Genomic DNA, 20,321 nt, shown 5'->3' with positions numbered 1-20,321 from the left:
ATTTTACCCTTTGTTTTCTCGGCCCTGATGGTCAAGAAGTTAGTAATATTGCATCACAAACCAAAATATAGTACTTGTTATGATTTAGTGGAATGTTATTTAGTTGTCCATAAGATATAGCAAGAAAATAGTGTGATATTGTTGGACAATATTGATGGTGAGGGGAAAAGTTAGAAAGGAAGAAGTCACTTCCTTGATAGTTTGGAAGCATCCTGTTCTCTTAACTTCTCTGCTCAAACTGTATAGTATCATCAATTATCACATCATACGCGGAGAATATGACAAAAAAAAGAAAAGAATGCAATACGCACCGGAGAAAAGTGCAATTGTACAATATCAGAGCAGCCTTGCGATCGTCTTGTTGGTTCATATAGACTAGAGGAGGAAGAAGAGAAAAGCTAACCTTGCACAGCAATGGGCTCTGTGGTCTCTTCCTATTTCAGTTACGGTTGTAGGTTGTCTTTCATGACTTATTTCCTGACTGCTCTGCCTATTCGCTATGGTATGTGATTCTCATCTGCAATGCACAGACCTAAAACTGATAGTGCAGACTTCCTGTATGCAGTACAGGCATGATGCAAACCCAACAGGGTAGTGTATTAGCAGCAAAAAGGAGGAACAAAAACATTTCGTGAAAGACTGACAAGAAGTAAGCGATAGATTAGAAAACTTAATTTTAATGATCCCTCAAGGACCACCATGTAGATATGCACAGATATATGTACAGAAATTACTGACTGCAATGATCCAGCCAAATAGTTAGTAACACAGCTGGTTAAACAATAAATAGAGCCAAAGATACACCTTTTGTGTTCAAAATAAAAATGGAAAATAAAGCTGTAGCTACATGCTGCTCCTGATGTGGGACAGCACAGGTATGCAAGCATGCATCCAGCTGTTCACATGCGAGCCAGAGTATTACTATGCAAGCATGGATGTAGATATACTAAATTTCCTGCCACGAAATACATTCTTCAGATTCAAAGTGTTGGAGGTATTAACGTACAGTTGGAAAGTTACATGCAGTGACGTATGGCAGAAAAACAAGAGAAGCTGCAACGGATGGCTGCTAGTTTTAGGCCGAACTCAAAAAAGATACTCCTAATGCATTAGTGTGGTCTCTGTCCACCAAAGGGAAAATGGGCCCCTGCCATTTATTCTCTGTGGGGTTGTAACTGGTTCGTCCAACTCCACCTCATTCTGATGGGTGCAGCCAGGTGCCAGATAAAGAGACGACGGGAGATGCAGGCATGAGAGGGGCAATGAAAGTCAATGCAACTGCAATTTCTTGGCAAAAGTTTTACTGAATAATGGTGTATGAAGCAAACGAAAAAATCAAATACACTAACCATTTTCTTTCATGTTAATGATTTACTTACTCTTTTACAGAAGATGCTGACTGAAATAGGTTACTCCATCACTTCCTACACAATAAACAAATCTCCAAGCCGAAGCTACAGTCATTTGAATGGGGTGAGACCATTTTTGCATGTGAGGAATCTCATGCTACAGACTGAACTCTCTTGCTCTGCTGAGGTCGGGATAGATGAATATAACTCATTCAGACTACTCCATCTGGGTCCATGAACACATTCCTGTCAGCTGTGTAATGACTAATGAACTGGACTGCGTAACTGTTTTTGACTGCATGTTGACTTTTGGGGACAATTCAATGGGATGGGAATGTTATGTTGCATCAGAGAACTAAGAAACATGTGCCAGAGAAGGGAGGGGCGTGATGACAGATGATGCGGTCTGCTTCAAACATCCCTCTCAAGAGCTCCAGGGGAAAAAAAGGGAGACTCTAGTCATCCCAGGGTACTGTGTATGAAAAGCATACGGAAAAATATATGCTCCTCTACTGCTCGTTATGAATCCTGTCTGTTTTTGAAAATATAATTCAATATATTTACCTTGTTAGGACAAAGGAGCACATTGTGTAAGTTGTATTTTCATGTACTCTATCTATCTATCTATCTAGCTAGCTAGCTAGCTAGCTAGCTATCTAGCTGACTATCACCACAATATGATGAGTATCCTACCTAATTAAAATATGATTATTTATTGCTCATCGTGTAATTTAAGTTTGCCTTCATTAAGTTTCAGCACATTGTCTACTCATATAAAATACAAGCTCCTCTTCCCTGTCTCATATTTTTTATTGATTTCAAACAATTGTCCCTGTCTTTTCCACAGGTTTGAATAGTTTGGATCGGAGGAAAGACATCTTCAAAATGGACAAGTTTCGTATGATGTTCCAGTTCCTCCAATCCAACCAGGAGTCTTTCATGAATGGTATCTGCGGTATAATGGCACTAGCTAGCGCCCAAATGTACTCTGCCTTTGAGTTCAGCTGCCCTTGTATTCCCGAATACAACTATGCTTATGGGATTGGACTACTCATCATACCGCCCCTATGGTTCTTCATGTTGGGTTTTGTGTTGAACAATAATGTGTCAATGCTTGCCGAGGAATGGAAGAGACCGACGGGGAAAAGGCAGAAGGACCCAGCAGTCCTCCGGTATATGTTCTGCTCGATCACACAGCGGTCTTTTATAGCACCTGCCGTTTGGGTTTCTGTCACTCTCATGGATGGGAAGAGCTTCCTGTGTGCTTTCAGCATCAACTTGGATCTCGACCAGTTTGGGAATTCAAGTCTTGCCATGGGATTATCAGAGATGGAGAAGATGAAACTGCTGGCGAAAATACCATGCAATGAACTATTTGACCAGCACGAAATAAGAGTGGCGGCGTCTCGATACATCAAGTGTATTTCACAGGTGATGTTTTATTTTTTTATGCATAATTTTTGCTATTATTCTTAACATTACAGAGCATATAGTGCCTGATTTGAAATACTTTTGATTATACTGGTTAACATCTATGAGGCAGGTTGGAGTGTGTCCATGTCTCACGAATTTTTGCTGAAAATTGATGATCAACCCCGTTGACTTACAAAAGTATTTCTGATAAATTGCTCCACCTATATGTAAGAAAAAAGTGGTGAAAGTATTACTTTACATGCACTGAAAGGTATCCCCGTTGATAGACCATTCAAATTGTCAGCTTCTTAAAATCTAAATAGAGGGCGTCCGGGTGGCGTGGTGGTCTATTCCGTTGCCCACCAACACGGGGATCATCGGTTCGAATCCCCGTGTTACCTCCGCTTGGTAGGCCGTCCCTACAGACACAATTGGCTGTGTCTGCGGATGGGGAGCAGGATACGGGTATGTGTCCTGGTCGCTGCACTAGCGCCTCCTCTGGTCAGTCGGGACGCCTGTTTAGGGGGGAGGGGGAACTGGGGGGAATAGCGTGATCCTCCCACGCGTACGTCCCCCTGGCGAAACTCTTCACTGTCAGGTGAAAAGAAGCGGCTGGAGACTCCACATTTATCGGAGGAAGCATGTGGTAGCCCTTCCCAGATCGGCAGAGGGGGTGGAGCAATGACCGGGTAATTGGTCAAATACAATTGGAGAGAAAGGGGGGGGGATCTAATAAATAAATGAATAGATAAATAAAAATAAAATAAATAAGATATAAATATAAAATAAAAATAAAAATAAAATGACTGCTGGAATAGGCTCCAGCATCCCACAACCATGAGAGTAGGATAAGCGGGTTGGATAATGGATGGATGAATGGAAAAATAAAATCTAAATAAAATCCATTCCAGCCAGGTCTAGAGTTTAGAAAATGCTTCATTTCTGTGTAGTAGCTATGTAAAACATACAATATTGTGAGTACATATGATGCTCCTCAACCGACCACAACAAATGTTTGAAATATATTTTTCATTTTGAAGGCATGTGGTTGGATGTTCTTGCTCATGGTGACCTTTGTGGCCTTCATGGTTCGGGCCATTCGTCCGTGTTTCACTCAGGCCGCCTTCCTTAAGACCAAGTATTGGTCACACTACATCGACATAGAGCGTAAAACGTTTGAGGAGACCTGTAAGGAGCACGCCAAGAGCTTTGCCAAGATTTGCGTCCAGCAATATTTTGAGAGTGTCAGCGGAGAAATGCAAAGTTTCCACTGCCACCGTTGCAGCAGGGATGACAGCGACGACGATGACGAAGACAAAAAGAGGAGTGACGAAGACAAGCTCCTCGGCATAAGAGCCCAGGACGACATGAACAAAGTCTTGTGGAACTGGCACACCTGTAAGCCGCCTCTGGCTCTAAGAAAGGAGCAGCCAGATGGTGAAGACAATGACAGACTGGCTGCAGAGGCCAAAGGAGAGTCAGAGGGGCTTGTTAACGGACACGCCAAAAAAGAATGGGCGGTGTATTACAGTAAGGTTTGACCATTTCAAAAGTAGGGGAATTTTTTTCACTTAGATTTAAGCTCTCTTTGGCTGTTCGATAGCCCCCAGGCACTGATATTGGCCAACATTTTCAGTAAATTGTTTTGTTTCATTGTCCAAAGAATGATTTTAAATCAGTTATCAGATTTTCAGATAAAGAGACTTCTAGAAATAAAACGCTGTAATGCAGTTGATTTTCATTTCTGCTTTGATGCATTAAAAATATGTAAATGAATATGAAACGGGGTCCATCATCACACTTTGCATTTTAGATGGGATTATCAATGTTTATTGGTTTTTCTGTCCTTAAAGGGACAGTTCACCCCAAAACCAAAAAGGAACTACTTGGAACTATCATGTAGGAACTATTTTCTTAAACCAAACTACACCTAGATGAAACTGTTCACAACAAAGTCTGTGAATTATCTTGAGTAAGTGGTCATGATTTCTGGAAAGAGACATTGCTTTTGAGTTTAAAAAATTTTATTTTTTTATTTTTGGCGCTTTGAGCAACACAAGTCGAGTGCCATCCACTTGCATTGTATTGGAGAGAATGCAGACATCTCTATGGCCAATATCTCCAAAACGTGGCAACTCACACCAAAACAATCTAGATGGATAGATAGTACTACAGGTAAGAGGAAAAAGATGCATTTTTGATTCTGCACATCTCCCTTATTCTTGAAAATCTGTACCAGTACATTTCTTCTCCCCTCCGCAGGCATCCTCTCATTTTCCAAGATTTTGTTAAACAATCTAGTTAAAAACTCCACTGCTATCTCTCCTAAACACCTCCATGCCTCCACAGGCATGTCATCTGGACAAACCGCACCTTTCCACTCTTCATCCTCTTCATAGCTGCCCTCATTTCCTCTTTGCTAATTCACCACACTTCCTGATTCACTAGCCCATCATCCAACCTCCTCTCGCTCTAATTTTCTTCATTCATCAGCCCCTTAAAATACTCCTTCCACCTTCTCAACACACCCTCCTCACTTGTCAGCACATTTCCATCTCTATCCTTGATCGCCCTGACCTGCTGCACATCCTTCCCAGCTTGGATCCTCTGTCTAGCCAATGGGTACAAGTTCTTTTCTCTTTCCTTAGTGTCTAACCTCTCATACAACTCATCATATGCCTTTTCCTTTGCCACCTCTCTCTTCACTTTACACTGCATCTCTTTGTACTCCTGTCTACTTTCTTCATCTCTCTGACTATTCCACTTCTTCTTTGCCAACCTCTTCCTCTGTATACTTTGCTGTACTTCCTCATTCCACCACCAAGTCTCCTTGTCTTCCTTCCTCTATCCTGATGAAACTCCAAGTACCTTCCTTGCTGTCACCCTCACTATTTCTGCAGCGCTTGCCCAGCCATCTGGCAACTCTTCACTACCACCCAGTGCCTGTCTTAACTCCTCCCTGAACTCCACACAACAGTCTTCCTTCTTCAACTTCCGCCATTTGATCCTTGGCTCTGCCTTCACTCTTTTTCTCTTCTTGATCTCCAAAGTCATCCTACAGACCACCATCCGATGTTACCTTGCTACATTCTCCCCTGTCACCACCTTGCAATCTCCAATCCTTTTCGGATTGTGCTTCCTACATAAGATATTGTCCACCTGTGTGCACTTTCCTCCAATCTTATACGTCACCCTGTGTTCCTCCCTCTTCTTGAAATATGTATTCACCACAGCCATTTCCAACCTTTTCACAAAAATCTACCATCATTTGTCCCTCCACATTTCTCTCCTTGACACCATATCTACCCATCACCTCCTCATCACCTTTGTTCCCTTCACCAACATATCCATTGAAGTCTGCTCCAATCACCACTCTCTCCTCCTTGGGTACCCTCTCCACCACATTATCCTACTCACTCCAGAATTATTCTTTCTCTTCCATCTCACACCCAACTTGCAGGGCATATGCGCTGATAACATTCATCAATGCACCTTCGATTTCCAGCTTCACACTCATCACTTTTTCCAACAATCTCTTCACCTCCAGCACACTCTTGACATACTCTTCCTTCAGAATTACCCCTACCCCATTTCTCTTCCCATTCGCACCATGGTAGAAGAATTTGAACCCACCTCCGATGTTCCTAGCCTTACTCCCCTTCTACCTGGTCTCTTGCACACAGTATATCTGCTTTCCTTCTCTCCATCATATCAGCCAACTCTCCCACTTTACCAGTCATAGTGCCACCATTCAAAGCGCTGACTCTCACCTCCACACTCCTACCCTTCCTCTTCTCTCGCTGCCTCTGGACATGCCTTCCCCCTCTCCTTCTCCTTCATGCAACAGTAGCATAGTTTCCACTGGCACCCTGCTGGCTAAAAGTACCAGTGGCAGTCATTGGTAGCCCGTGCCTTGACCGATCCGGTATGGAAATCTAATTTATGATCCACATATTTGATTTGGCAAAGGTTTTATGCCGGATGCCCTTCTTGATGCAACCCTCCCCATTTATCCGGGCTTGGGACTGGCATTAAGAATGCACTGGCTTGTGCTTCCTCAGTGGCTTGGTTTAGACACAAGAACAAATATACAGGCAAAAAAAAAATACAATAAAATAAAAACTAAAACCAAGCTTGGACTGTCTTCTCCAGAAACTGTCCACATCAATATATACAGTATTTCGTGATTATAATAGAATCAGAATCAACTTTATAAGTCATGTGTGACTATGCATGAGAGGAATTTGACTCAGGTACACAGCAGCTTCTAGCACTTGCACACATCACTCACACACAAACAAAAAACAAAACAAAACAAAACAAAAAGAAAAAAACAGAAGAAATAAATGGAACAACAGGACACTGGAGGCAAGCATGTATGTACAACATGTATGTCACTACTGCACAGAGTGTTGTTATGGTTGCATAATCAACAACCTATGCTCATATATTATACAATATTGCTTATATACTATATTGCCCATACACTATACCATATACCAATACCACAACTCCACAACCCATCATGCCCATATACAATACTATATATTCACACTATATTAACTATCTTATATACCAAAAGATAATGCTATATTCACCTACCACCCACCACACAACTACATACTATATTATATACTTATTTTACAACCACAACCATGACAGCAATCATTTATAACCAGTATACAGCAGTTGCATGTGTATTTTCAATTGTACATTTGTATTGCACAAACATCTGTATCGCACATCTGGTTTAAAGAGGTTGTGCACATCATAGATATGTAGGTGAGACATCTTGACTAGAGGAGGCTATTTACAAAGAGTCATAATAAGTGTACATAATAAGTAAGTGTCTATTCCTGCACCATGCTGTTCAGTGTTGATGAGAGAGATGGCCTGTGGGGGAAAAAAACTGTTCCTATGTCTGGTGGTTTTGGTGCACATTGCTCTGTAGCACTTGCCAGAGGGTAGGAGTTCAAACAGACTCTGTGTCCTGGGTGTGGGGGTTTGTGCTGATTCTGCACACCCGTTTCTGGGCTCTAGAGGTGTAAAAGTCCTGCAGGGTGTGCAGGGGAGTGCCACTGATTTTTGCTGCTGTCCTTACTGTTTGCTGCTGTCTATTCCTATCCTGTTTTGTTGCTCCGCAAACCAGACTGCAGAAAGAACATCCTCTGCTGGGCCTTTTTGAGGAATGAGTTGATGTTGGTCTCCCACTTCAGGTATGTGGAAATGGTAGTTCCCAGAAACTTGAAGGTCTCTACAGTAGACACAGGGCTGTTGGATATTGTGAGGGGGAGCAGAGCTGAGGGGTGTCTCCTAAAGTCAACTGTTATCTCCCCTATATAACACATTATGAGTTTATTTGTGCATCCTAAACCCTGTCTAGGACAGAGTTCCCATTAAAGTTCTACATATGGAATTAAGCATTAATGCTTTTGCACATGCACAAACAGCATTGTGAAAACAAGTGCACAAATGGCAACGTAAATGACAAAAAGAAAGCAATGTAAGCATTTTTATTTTTGTCTTTCGACCATTCTTACATGTTCGTCCCCTGCTTTCACACAGTATGACGCTCCATGGTGAAATGGTTTTCACTGAGGCCTTTGGAAGTCGTTTGTGCCCGTTACGTGCGATATACTCTACAGCTGCGGGGTTTTCTCACAGAATATGAATACCAGGTATGTGCTCTAACTCGGATTCAAGAAGCAGTCGTGCAGCACATCACAGGTGTGTGCACTCGTATCAAATCGTTGAGCTTCTCATCGTCTCTTCTCCCATTTCATCGGCGACCGGCATCATACCAAGGATGACAACAGCACCTAATAGTGATTCACAGCTTTAGAATGTGCTTTGATAACACATCTGCACAGTCAACCCAGCTGCTGCTAACCATTTAACAGTGATGTCATGATTAGAGGGGGGGATGAATGAAAACAGGATGGATCCCAGGAGAGCCTCTCCTTCCCTCCTCATGGGGATTAGTGGAACAGCCTTCCCCTTGACAAACCCACAGCTAGCCTACTTGCCCAGCAGCTGTTTGAATGGCAGACGAATTGGCAGCCAGGGCCACTGTTGTGGGGGTGGATGTGTGATGTCTTTGTCCTAGCTGTGAGGTTCTCTCTCTCTCTACCGCTACCTCTCTCTCTCTCTCTCTCTCTCTCTCTCTCTCTCTCTCTCTCTCTCTCTCTCTCTCTCTCTCTCTCTCTCTCTCTCTCTCTCTCTCTCTCTCTCTCTCTTTCTGTGTATATACCCGTTTTTCATTTGAATCTCTCCCTCGCCCTCTCTGTAATATTCTTCCCCATGCCTTGTTTCTCCTCTGTGCCTTGTTCTTCTTCAACGCAGCAATGAAGTGGAATAAAAAAAACAGTTGTTGCTGTTGTTGTTTTTGGTGTTGTTGTTTGTTTGTTTTTTTACAAATAATCAGTCTGTATTTGAGTGGGTGGGCAGATCTTCCTCTTCCTCTCTTGTTTTGCTCGGCTGGCTGGCTTCTCTTTTCCAGAGTCGTCTCTGTTTTGGCTGTCAGGACAGCAGCAGCAGCCGTGCAACATGCCACTGACCTGGACTCCCCCTGACTTTGGTGCAAGTTTCCCTCTCTAACACATAAACAAAGTGCGCACGCACACACGCACGCACACACGCACACACACACGCGCGGCAGAACGCTTGCAGACACCCTATTGGCTGGAGTCTTGCTCATTCCGTCTTCCTCCTGCCCAGCGATTGGAGGACAGCGGCAGGGAGGGAGGGCCGACAGAGCGGAGCGTTGCGAGGCAAAACGGGCCGGTCACATGAGCCAGAGATCTGTTTACAAACCCAGAGCAGCGCTGGGGAGGCAGAAAGGCGGGCAGCGCAGGGACACCGAGAGGCAAAGCAGCCACTCTGAGCACCATTATGGACTGAGAGGAAGAGGGAAGCCTGCCATGACAAAGCCAGCTGGAGGTGGGAGAGTGTGAACATGATGCACACAGACACACGCGCACACACGCACACTCTGCCTTTGTCTCTGGGTTGTTTTTTTTCCATTAAAGGAGCAGATGGTTAGAGAGAGAGTAGGATCTCCCTTGCATACGCACGCAAACTTGCAGACAGACACACACACACACAGACACACACACACACACACACACACACGCACACACACACCAGCAAAACAAAACCAAAACAACAAACCCAGCTAGAGGACTGTTTGTCTGCATGGAGCTGCGTTGAAGGCAGCACTTTGTTTGGCTTTTGAAGGAATCACATCTTCCACGGAGGAGGAATATCTGCTACAAGATCTGACGACTGGAGGAGGAGACTACAGAGGAAAGGAAAAAGGGATGAGGCTTGTGAAAATCCTTTGATAAAAGCAGCTTTGGGTGGAGGACAAAGCAGAGACTAATGCCAACAAATTGCCTTCATCGAACAGGGACTGTCATCTCCAGTTAGTGGATGTCATTGAAGTTGATATTGGGAATATATTGCTGCAGATGCAAACTTAAGTCAAAGGGGGCCATTTTATACTGCAAAGGTAAGCATTTCTTGGCACCAAGAGGCCTGTGTTGTTGTTATTGTTGTTGTTGCTTTAAATCGTGACTTTGATTCATCCTCTGATAAAAACTGAATGCCCAAATGAGGTTAGACATTGACATATGGCTGGCCTGACCCAAGCAATCAATTCAGCTGAACATTTCTTTGTCTCTCCTTCTCACTCTTTTCACGGCCACTGTTCTTGTTAAAATCCAGGAGCACATGAGATCTTCAATCCCATTCCCGACCCCAGATCCAAATCTCCCAATCTTAACTCAGGGGGGTTTTAATCCAGATTTGGGAATACCAGGCGCCACAGACTGCTTGCTGAGCCAACAAAACTGCTCTCCCAAGGATTTGTGAAGTCTCGGCAAATCTGGAAATCTTAATGGTTGGATCTCGGAGGGGCTAGCAAGCTATCCACCACCAACAAAACAGCGTTAAATTGGTTCGGGGGCTTGGGAGAGCTGACCCACGGGCTCGACTCACATCTAGGCTCGCCTCTCTCTCAACAGAGTCTGAGTTTACGGCTGCTGCCCAGGGAATCAAATTTCATGCAACCATTCCAATGGTGTAACGGTAAGTGGATTTCTCCACCGTCTGCCAAATGCTCAGGGCCAGTGTCCAGCAGACAGCTCATGTACCTGCTTGGCTTAGTTGCTGCTAGCTAATCGAATAAAAAAAAAAGGCAAGGGGCTGTATAAGTCAAGGCTTTGATTGTTTATGGTGGGGGGGGGGTGACATGGGCTTTGACACAAATCAGATTTAGGAGGTCACGTTTAGCTGTGGGCTAAACTATAACAACAGTAACAGGTAATCCTTGCCTTTTCCCCCCCGTCTGTTAATGTGAATCTATAACCAGTTGATTCGAAACCTAGATGACACAGAATACACTGTTTTAGACGTTTTCCATTCTACCCCCCCTTGTGAAGTGTCTGACCCCCCCCCCCCCGCAGCTCCCCAGTCTCGCCCAATTATCCAACCCATACCCCCCACCGTGTGCAAGCTGTACCCATTCATTCACTCTAAAGAGAGACACATGGACGTTTAGAGACTGGCAAAGAGCATCTGCAGTGCAAATTAAGAAAAACACACGTGGCATATGGAAGTGGGGCTTCCTCTGCCATTGTCTCGCCAAATGGCACTTTGGTCCCCAGTGTACTTTCTGATGAATGTATGAGCCCCAACCGCTACCCTCCATCACCATCAAAACACTTGATGGTGTTTCGAGGTGTGATGGTGGGAATACACACACACACACGCACGCACACACACACACACACACACACACACACACACACACACACACACACACACACACACACACACACACACACACACACACACACACACACACACACACACACACACACACACACACAGACGAGTTGCTGTAGTGTAAAAATTGCAGACAGCTACTAGTCACCGCCCCCACCCTGTAGTAAAGAGAAACAGACAAGCTCTCACACACACGCACACACACACACACACACACACACACACACACACACACACACACACACACACACACACACACACACACACACACACACACACACACACACACACACACACACACACCAGTCACCTCTGCAGGGCCTGTGGAACAGATGGTGGTGCAGCAGTAGTGGAGTGTCCATCCTCCATGTTTGTCTTGTTCACAGCTAATTACACGTAGCCTGTGCAGTCTCAGTCACGGCTCTATAGACGGAACGACAGCCAAATGCCAGCCATTAACTTCACTTCCGTACCAAATATTTGCCTGTCATTTTATGGTCAATGCTATAAAAAGTCTCTGATTGTTTTAGAGACTGAGCCAGTGCCAGATATATTGGGTTATTTTAATTGCTTTCTTACTAGTATCTCAAAAATATTTCTTTTATTCGGAACCCTCCATTCATTTTGCCAACCACCACTGTTCAGAGTATATATATATATATATATATATATATATATATATATATATATATATATATATATACATATACTTGCAGGCATATAGTATATTGTTGTTGATAGTATTGCTATTGTTGCTATTATTGGGAAATAATAATAATTGTTTGATCAAATGAAGGCAGGCTACAAGACCAACCTACAAAGAAGTTTTAAATAAACCCAGAAGAACTCAAATAAGAAAGTGAGTTGAAGTCTCGCAAAAAAAGAATCGCCCGATCCAGTTTTTGACAGACTAACTGTAATATATAATGGCATCTGTTCGCCCCAATAAAAGATTCATTCATCTAAGAGTGAGGACATTTCTCTTTCGTAACTTTTCCCCTCTTATCTCAAAAAAAAAAGAAAAGAAAAGAAAAGAAAATGTGCATAGGAAAAAACAAGCTCACTAACTTGTTTTCAAACCCATGGTAAGGCGTCTCCCTCCTGTCTTTACTTGGCCTTGTCCTTCCCAGCAGGATGCCTGTGTGGTTTGGGTTCCCAGCGCTCTGAACAGTACTGCAGCATGACGTCCGAAATCTACCACCTGCCACTTAACGTTTACGTTATCGTGCTGGGCATCGGTCTCTTTGTCTTCATGCTCAGCCTCATTTTCTGCTGCTACCTGTTCAGGTAAGAGGGCAAGGTCTGGGAGGATCGGGAACTGGACTAGGGCATGGGGCATTAGAGATGGGGGCTGAATGCGTCATGGGGAAAGAAAGAAAAAGGAAGAGTTTTTTTTTTGGAGGGAGGGGGTGTTGGAAAATGTGACACTTCGGGGGGAAGTGACACGGGCGATTTTGAGGAGCAATGTAGAAGGTGACACTCCTCCCAGGGTCAAATATCTGTTCTTACTCAATGGGTCCCTCCAGCAAGTTGTTCTGATGTGATTAAAAGCAACAATTAGGGGCATTGTTGCTTATCAGAGTTAGCCTCTAAGTTGCCCTGTATTTTCTTAAAGTCAGATTCAGTATCGGCGTCCTGGTGGCGTGGCGGTCTATTCCGTGGCCTACCAACACGGGGATCACCGGTTCGAATCCCCGTGTTACCTCCGGCTTGGTCGGGCGTCCCTACAGACCCAATTGGCCATGTCTGCGGGCGGGAAGCTGGATGTGGGTATGTGTCCTGGTCGCTGCACTAGCGCCTCCTCTGGTGAGTAGGGGCCCCTGTTCGGGGGGGGGGGACTGGGGGGAATAGCGTGATCCTCCCACGCGCTACGTCCTCCTGGTGAAACTCCTCACTGTCAGGTGAAAAGAAGCTGGCGACTCCACATGTATTGCAGGAAGCATGTGGTAGTCTGCAACCCTCCCCCGGATCAGCAGAGGGGGTGGAGCAGCGACTGGGACGGCTCGGAAGAGTTGGGTAATTGGCCTGATACAATTGGAGGGGGTAAAAAAGAAAGTCAAATTCAGTGAATAGATTTAACTTTTCATGTCTAAAAACCTGGAACGTAGCATAACAAAACATTTAGTAACTTCTTTTTATTCGTAATTGACCAATTTTGTGTTTCTTTATACCTTTAACTATTCTCAGCTGTCTGGAGCACTGTGAGGGAGTGCTTATTAATATTCATGAGTTGACCTTCGAGTGACATACACCAGCAAGAGCTGGGCATAAAGAATGGGCGGGGTGATATGATCCGATAGGCTGCATGTGTGTGATGACATCATCAGTATCAGTCACTTAGAATGGCAGCACGGGGGGGGGGGGGGGCTCCTACAAAGAGAGAAAATAAAAACTGAATACTAGCTTTAATACTTTTTCCGTAAAAAGAAAAATAAAGATTAAATGCCATAAAAAGACAAAATGCGTGAGGATTAGAGTAATGAGTGGTGTTAGAAAATAGTATTTCAGTGTGGGTCCAAGTGAAAGAATAATTAGATAGATGGTAAGAAACAGCAAGGCTGCCTCAATGTGCTTCCAGACTGAAATAATTTTCTCTCCTTTTTATTAATCTAGCAATAACTGCCTTGTGGTGGTTAGATGTGGTTGTCAGGAAAGATTTTTTTTTTTTACTTGGTGATGTTTCCATCACTACACATCTGCATGATGTATAAAAACCTCTTTAACCACTTTACTGTTCAATTCCTTTCCCCAGTGCAGCGGAATATAACAATTCAAGACAGCATATTTGATTTTGATATTCACATTGTGTTGTGATTTAGCACCCTCCCCACCCACCACCCCCATCAGGTCAACGAATTGATCACTCAGTTTGTCTCTGCTTCTGTGTGACCGTCAGGTTGAAGCAGCAAGGAACGAGGGAGCAATTCAGCTACAATGAGGTACGTTGCTGCAATATCTGTCGCTTGACGTGCATCTGTAACACCAGCTTCCGGGAAGCAACAAAAATACTGCCGTAGCATTTCACACTGTAGTCGTCATCAGCGCATTTTATTGCCAGCCTTTATAGACGACCTTGAGTTTAACCTAAGCTCTAAGCAACTGATCCATTGACCATGTGTGTCATTTCCAACACTATAATTTTTTCAATGCTGTTCAAGCAACATATAGGTGATCCATCACCAGGACAAGCAGATAGACACACACGTCTGACAACAGGTTTTATATCATATATGTATGGGGACGTGTCCACAGCTGATGTCTTTACTGTCAACACATTACCTTCCCATTCATTAGCGGACATGTTTATTTTGGATACCAATAATACGATGCTTGAAAACCACTCGTGCAAACTGATTTGAGACATATCAACATTCAAAACAGTGGCTCGGGTAGCATGTTATGTCTCACAACTACCAGAACTGATAGTGCCGTCACTGCAAATTGTCACTGATGTTGCCAAACATCTCCCCTGCCCCACCCCACCCCTCCTTGGCTCGGCTGTAGGTGGTGCTGAAAGGGGCAGGCAAAAAACTGAGCCTCCTTGGAGTGAGTATCTGTTTGTTTCTTTTGTCTGTCCTTGAAAGTAGACTGGCCCTGCTCGAGTGCAGAATGTGTGGTAGCGCTTTTACATGTAGCCTCGGCTAATGATACCTATTTAACCATGGCAACGGCCACCCTTTGTGCGGCCTGCACTGTTTGTATGCCGGTTCAAATGAATTATTGAACATAGCATGGGAGTGTTGACTCGATCATTTGTCCTTGTCACGTGAGATAATCATGCATATATATATATATATATATATATACACACACACACACGCATGTGCATGCATGCATGCATGCATATGCGTAATTGTGGCACTCTAGGAACACTTTGTGTCCCAAATGCAGTCAAGCCAGTTTTATTTGTACAGCCTAATATCACAAATTGCAAATTTGCCTCAGGATTTAATTTTAATTTTTAACTTTAATTTTATTTTAATTTTAATATTATTTTAACTTTTAATTTTTCAAAATCTTTAATTTTGCTATTTTCATTTTAATTTTTTAACTTTAATGTCATTAAAAGAAAAAAATTGCAGTCAAAAATATAAACGGCAGAAGAATTTGACATTTCATTACTGTTCTTCAGAATTACGATTCATTTATATTTTGTGTGTGTATGTGTGTGTGTGTTAAGTCACTAAACCAACCCTATACTTATGTATTGCAGGGAATCAGTATGAAATTAAAACGTTTATCAAATACAAGCCTGAGCGACAAGCATACACAGTACATGTTTACACACACACACACACACACACACACACACACACACACACACACACACACACACACACACACACACACACACACACATACAAACCCCGTCTTTTTCCTTTTGTCCCCACAGCAAACATGTGCGGTGTGTCTGGAAGAATTTAGGACCAGGGATGAACTGGGAGTGTGTCCATGCTCACATGCATTTCACAAGAAGTGAGTAAACACTGTATAAATATAAACAACTTAACTGCAAACGGTAACAGGGGAGGGTACCACCTTTTTCAGTGGTTGAAAATGAATGTGCCTTAGTTTAAATAATGTGTTAAGTTTTAGACATGGCTACAAACTTGCACCGATGCCTTAATCAAAAGTACAAGACGATTATGAGAACATGCAACCACCCAACATACTTAGGTGCTGTGTGTGAATGAGTAACCCAGTGCATATTGTAAATGATTACTGCGAGGAAGAAATTTGTATTCTGCAGATTAAGACATTAGCATACTTTTAAGTTTCAAAGTCCAGAAAAGATTGTGAAGATGTTTTTTTTTCTTCCTAATTTCATGTTCACTTTATTGAGTCCATAGCAAGAATTCTATTGAGTAGGGATGCACAATATTGGATTTTTCCCAATATCCAATATTTTCCAACTCATTTTGGCTGACTGCATATGCCAATGCCGATATGTAGACAAATGTTTTTTCACCTAATTGCAGAGAACATCAAGTCTGTCCTGTAGTGGACTGAACTGTAGCTGCTACAACTGACCACGAAAGCCGTGTGCATGCGCAAAAGCATCGCACCTACTCGGCTGGTCTATTTTCTTTTTCTCTACACACAGCTACGTGGCCCTCAGATGAATACAATCTGTTTAACCATGATTAGAATAAGTACCATGATCCTGTAGGTAAACTATCTAGTTAATTAATTCATTGCCAGTTAAAGGATTTGCCACATGACTTATCCATTTTCCAAAGTAGCCTACCTATTTGACATCTCCAAAAACTCCTCAGAAAACACGGCTGGCACGCAACCACACACAACACAGATGCAGTTGGTGTAGCAGGTTAAAAAACCCACTCTGGGGGGCATCCGGGTAGCGTAGCAGTCTATTTCATTGCCTACCAACATGGGACCGCCGGCTCGAATCCTAGTGTTACCTCTGGTTTGGTCGGGCATTACAGACACAATTGGCCGTGTCTGTGGGTGGGAAGCCAGATGTGGGTATGTGTCCTGGTCGGTGCACTTGTGCCTCCTCTGGTCTGTTCCTCCTGTTCTGGGGGTCAGGGGGAACTGGGGGGGAATAGTGTAATCCTCTCAGGTGCTATGTCCCCCTGGCGAAACTCCTCACTGTCAGGTGAAAAGCGGCTGGTGACTCCACATGTATCAGAGGAGGCATGTGGTAGTCTGCAGCCCTCCCCGGATCAGCAGAGGGGGTGGAGCAGCAACCGGGATGGCTCGGAAGATTGAGGTAATTGGTCGGATACAATTGGGGGGGAAAAAAGGGGGGGGAAATAAAGGCAAATTAGAAGTAGACATGTTGTGGATTTCCAAGCATCTTAAGAGTGGAGACCATCTTGGTCCCATTACAAGTAAATAGACCAATGTGAGTGATATCTGCTCTGAAGCAGTCTGTGTCCTCTCAGGTGCCTGCTTAAGTGGCTGGAGATCCGCAGTGTGTGCCCCATGTGTAACAAGCCCATCCTCCGGCTCCACCCGGATGCTCCCCAGGGGGCCGAGGGTCCCATGGACCCTGAGGAGGTGTGAGTGAGCCAGAGAGGGAGGGGAACTTGGACTTCCCCTATACAAAACCCAACCATTATACACAGAGGATGAAGGACAGCAGTAATCCAAAGGACATTTCACGCAACGAGTCAATCATGACCTCATGTGGCCACATTGCTGCTGACATGCGAGCATGATGGCTAAATGGATCTGGATATTGACAACGCCGATGTGACTTTATTAGATCAGTGGAGAGCCAGCTGGAAGAATGGGACTTGAATTTTCGGTGAACAAGAGCCCACAGTACTCCCATTCTGCTCCCCCCCCCAAAAAAAGACTGAAAGATCCACATCAGAAAACGGGACTAGACCTGCCAGTCCCATCAGATGACAGGGACAGCACTGCCATAGCCAGTCAATCAGAAATGCCGATCTAGGCATTCAGAGGAAGGTCATTGGTGTATAGTATCAATGTGAATACCTCTATTATCTCAGGGGTGTTACCAATAGAGCCAGCACAAACCATTTTAGTCATCCTGTATCCTTGTGCCACGCATACATCCTCTATACTACTACCACAGTAGGTGAAATGCTACAGCAGCTTGAGGTAGAAAGGAACTAGGGCTCAGACAAAGACCAGTGGGATTACAACCACAGTTCTGATGACCGAAGTAGACAGTTACCATTTTGTGCCCCAAACCCTTTCCTTTTTAAAAGAGACCTGATAGAAAGTTAGTCTTGCCTGTATGTAGTTGTGTCCCTGTATATTATTTTGTATTTGTTGCTTTTAAATAAATTGTCATGTAATGTAATGCGATGGTGGTGGATCTATTATTAACTCAACCATTTTAAGTTACTCATTTGTTTTAAGTTATTGCTACTGTTCATTAAAAAAAAATTCAACAGTTAGCAAAATTGATAAACTGTTATATTGTTTCAACATTAAAGAGGGTTATGACCCACTTCACATTGTCTTACAAAAACTTATTGTGTTCCATAACATAATGGCATAAAATCCTATCAATTATCACAATATCCACAGTTACAGGTGAAAAAGTTTTCTCTCAGTGTCATCTAAATCACGATGAAGAGGCCAACGTTTTGAGGACGATCCAATGTATGCCTCCTTAAATAGAGGGTCCACTTCATCAAACTGAAACCAGGACATGCCAGTCGAAATCCAGACTCAGCATGACAGACTGCAGTCTATACATGTTAATTTGCACGTTTGTGTACATTTGTCCCTAGCAAGCAGCTTCAGTCACTTTATTTTCAACGAACTCCAAAGCTTTCTCTTTGACAGCCTGAATGCTCTCTGGTGTGCCGTGCTTCTTCTCATATTCGAGGTAGCGCTTGAAGAAGAACTTGATCCTCTTCACAGCCAGGCTCAGGTGGATCACACGGTCAAAGAGTGCCCTGCAAGGAAACAAGGTGTTAAAGACGATGGCTGTTTGCATAAATTCACAATTACAGCAGTTATAAAGTTCCTGTCAAATTAGATGGCATATACCTTCCGATTCATAAATGACAAGTTTTTACATCAAGGACCCATAGACTTTAAAACATTCAGTGTATTTTGCATCTAATAAAATGTGTTTCTCTGCTATGACCACAGCTGAGATGTTCTGAGGAAGAGAAAAAAAGAAGCATATAACACCTCAAATGCACTGACATAAGAAATTTTGCCTTACCTAACTTCGCTTTGTGATCCATGTTTGATCATCAGGTCGATGAAGACGGACCACAGGTCAGTACGTTTAGGGTAGTTACTCAGCACCTTGTCAAACATGGAGCGGGCTCTCTCTGCATCACCGTAACGGAACTCCAGCTGTGCAAACTTGGTAATCACATCCACGCCTGAAATCAGAGGGATAACATTTAGTTATACGCAATCAGGGGAGTGATATCTCACTCTCCCAGAGTAAAAATGAAGGAAATAACACACTGACAGAGACTATACATTTATATAAGATGCTACAGGAATCGGGTTTGAAATTTCGATCAACAAAGAGTTGACGCCGATTCTACTTAAGTGATTTTGAAGCTGTTTACTTGAGTTATTGGCATTGAAGCAGGAATGCACCAGTATGGTCCCATTTTCACTGCCTGTAATCCATCTGAAACACTACCGTTTGCTAAAAAGTACATATAAAAAGGTGTATGGCAGGTGCATATCAATGCTACCAAAAGGTGAGGTGACATTACTTTCTTTGGAGGGCAGACTTTTGAGTGCCCTCTGCAGAAGAGCGCTGGTGGCATCACCCTGGCCTTGCTGGAGCAGAAAGGCCCCATAGCTCAGCCACACCGCCTTGTCCTGACGGAAACGCTTCACCATCTTCTTATACAGGTCCTCAGCCTCCTGGTATCTCAACAAAAGACACAAAATAAATGTCGCACGAAGACATAACACACACACACACACACACACACACACACACACAAGATTAGCTGCATTACACCGGATTAATATAATAATGAAAACATATAATCCTGCTACCATCTGCCAATAGGAGGGATGTCTAAAGTAAGATCAGCAGAACGTAGTTTGAAAAACCAAGTGGATCATACCTTGGTCTTGTTTGACTTGGCATAGATGTCAGCCAGCTGCTGGTAGACTGGCATAGGCTCACAAAACTGCAGCGCCCGCTCAAACACCTTTTTGAGGCTCTCATCCGAGCCATACAGGTTCTCCAGGTTCAGCAAGGCCACCCACACATTCAGCTTCTCCTGCTCCTCTCTGAGAGAATGTAGGACAAAATGTGAGCTCACTTAAAACAGTGCTAAC

General features: G+C 43.6%; 3 protein-coding genes across 9 annotated transcripts in view; 2 read left to right on the top strand and 1 right to left on the bottom strand.

Annotated features, from left to right (window-relative positions):
- The first annotated feature begins 1,420 nt into the window (after positions 1-1,420).
- Positions 1,421-4,545, top strand: LOC130113385 (calcium homeostasis modulator protein 1). The gene is made up of 3 exons (XM_056280975.1): positions 1,421-1,473; positions 2,197-2,780; positions 3,803-4,545. Exons 2-3 carry the CDS (start codon positions 2,235-2,237, stop codon positions 4,301-4,303), a joined length of 1,047 nt encoding a protein of 348 aa, XP_056136950.1. The 5' UTR covers positions 1,421-1,473; positions 2,197-2,234; the 3' UTR covers positions 4,304-4,545.
- A 5,024-nt stretch (positions 4,546-9,569) lies between these two features.
- Positions 9,570-18,348, top strand: zgc:175214 (uncharacterized protein LOC557610 homolog). Of its 6 annotated transcripts, XM_056279691.1 has the most exons (8): positions 9,570-9,701; positions 9,999-10,272; positions 10,488-10,850; positions 12,680-12,836; positions 14,446-14,488; positions 15,054-15,095; positions 15,943-16,025; positions 17,459-18,348. In XM_056279691.1, the coding sequence occupies exons 3-8, from the start codon at positions 10,826-10,828 to the stop codon at positions 17,577-17,579; spliced, it is 471 nt and encodes a 156-aa protein (XP_056135666.1). In that variant the 5' UTR covers positions 9,570-9,701; positions 9,999-10,272; positions 10,488-10,825; the 3' UTR covers positions 17,580-18,348. The 6 variants fall into 6 exon arrangements, with proteins under 6 accessions (XP_056135666.1, XP_056135669.1, XP_056135668.1 ...); XM_056279694.1 differs by having other exon boundaries at positions 9,577-10,272; positions 10,787-10,850; positions 12,683-12,836; XM_056279693.1 differs by having other exon boundaries at positions 9,577-10,272; positions 12,683-12,836.
- A 132-nt stretch (positions 18,349-18,480) lies between these two features.
- pdcd11 (programmed cell death 11) overlaps positions 18,481-20,321 on the bottom strand; it is a 30,561-nt gene continuing 28,720 nt past the window's right edge. For both annotated transcript variants that reach the window (XM_056279688.1, XM_056279689.1), the window contains exons 33-36: positions 20,105-20,273; positions 19,742-19,895; positions 19,228-19,393; positions 18,481-18,952 (exon numbers count right to left, since the gene is read on the bottom strand). In XM_056279688.1, the coding sequence (XP_056135663.1) occupies positions 18,781-18,952; positions 19,228-19,393; positions 19,742-19,895; positions 20,105-20,273 (661 nt within the window). In that variant the 3' untranslated portion in view covers positions 18,481-18,780. The remainder of the gene's footprint in view (positions 18,953-19,227; positions 19,394-19,741; positions 19,896-20,104; positions 20,274-20,321) is intronic.

Source organism: Lampris incognitus, chromosome 5, assembly GCF_029633865.1.
Source record: "Lampris incognitus isolate fLamInc1 chromosome 5, fLamInc1.hap2, whole genome shotgun sequence".
In the NCBI taxonomy this organism is placed as follows: Eukaryota; Metazoa; Chordata; class Actinopteri; order Lampriformes; family Lampridae; genus Lampris; species Lampris incognitus.
This window is presented reverse-complemented; position numbering and strand designations above follow the sequence as displayed.

Bases quoted from the DNA above. Each gene is read 5' to 3' on its own strand.
- zgc:175214 (XM_056279691.1), top strand. From the start codon at position 10,826: ATGCAACCATTCCAATGGTGTAACG. The intron at 14,489-15,053 runs GTACGTTGCTGC...GCTCGGCTGTAG, and splicing joins AGCAATTCAGCTACAATGAG to GTGGTGCTGAAAGGGGCAGG. The intron at 16,026-17,458 runs GTGAGTAAACAC...GTGTCCTCTCAG, and splicing joins TCACATGCATTTCACAAGAA to GTGCCTGCTTAAGTGGCTGG.
- LOC130113385 (XM_056280975.1), top strand. From the start codon at position 2,235: ATGGACAAGTTTCGTATGATGTTCCAGTTCCTCCAATCCAACCAGGAG. The intron at 2,781-3,802 runs GTGATGTTTTAT...TTCATTTTGAAG, and splicing joins ACATCAAGTGTATTTCACAG to GCATGTGGTTGGATGTTCTT.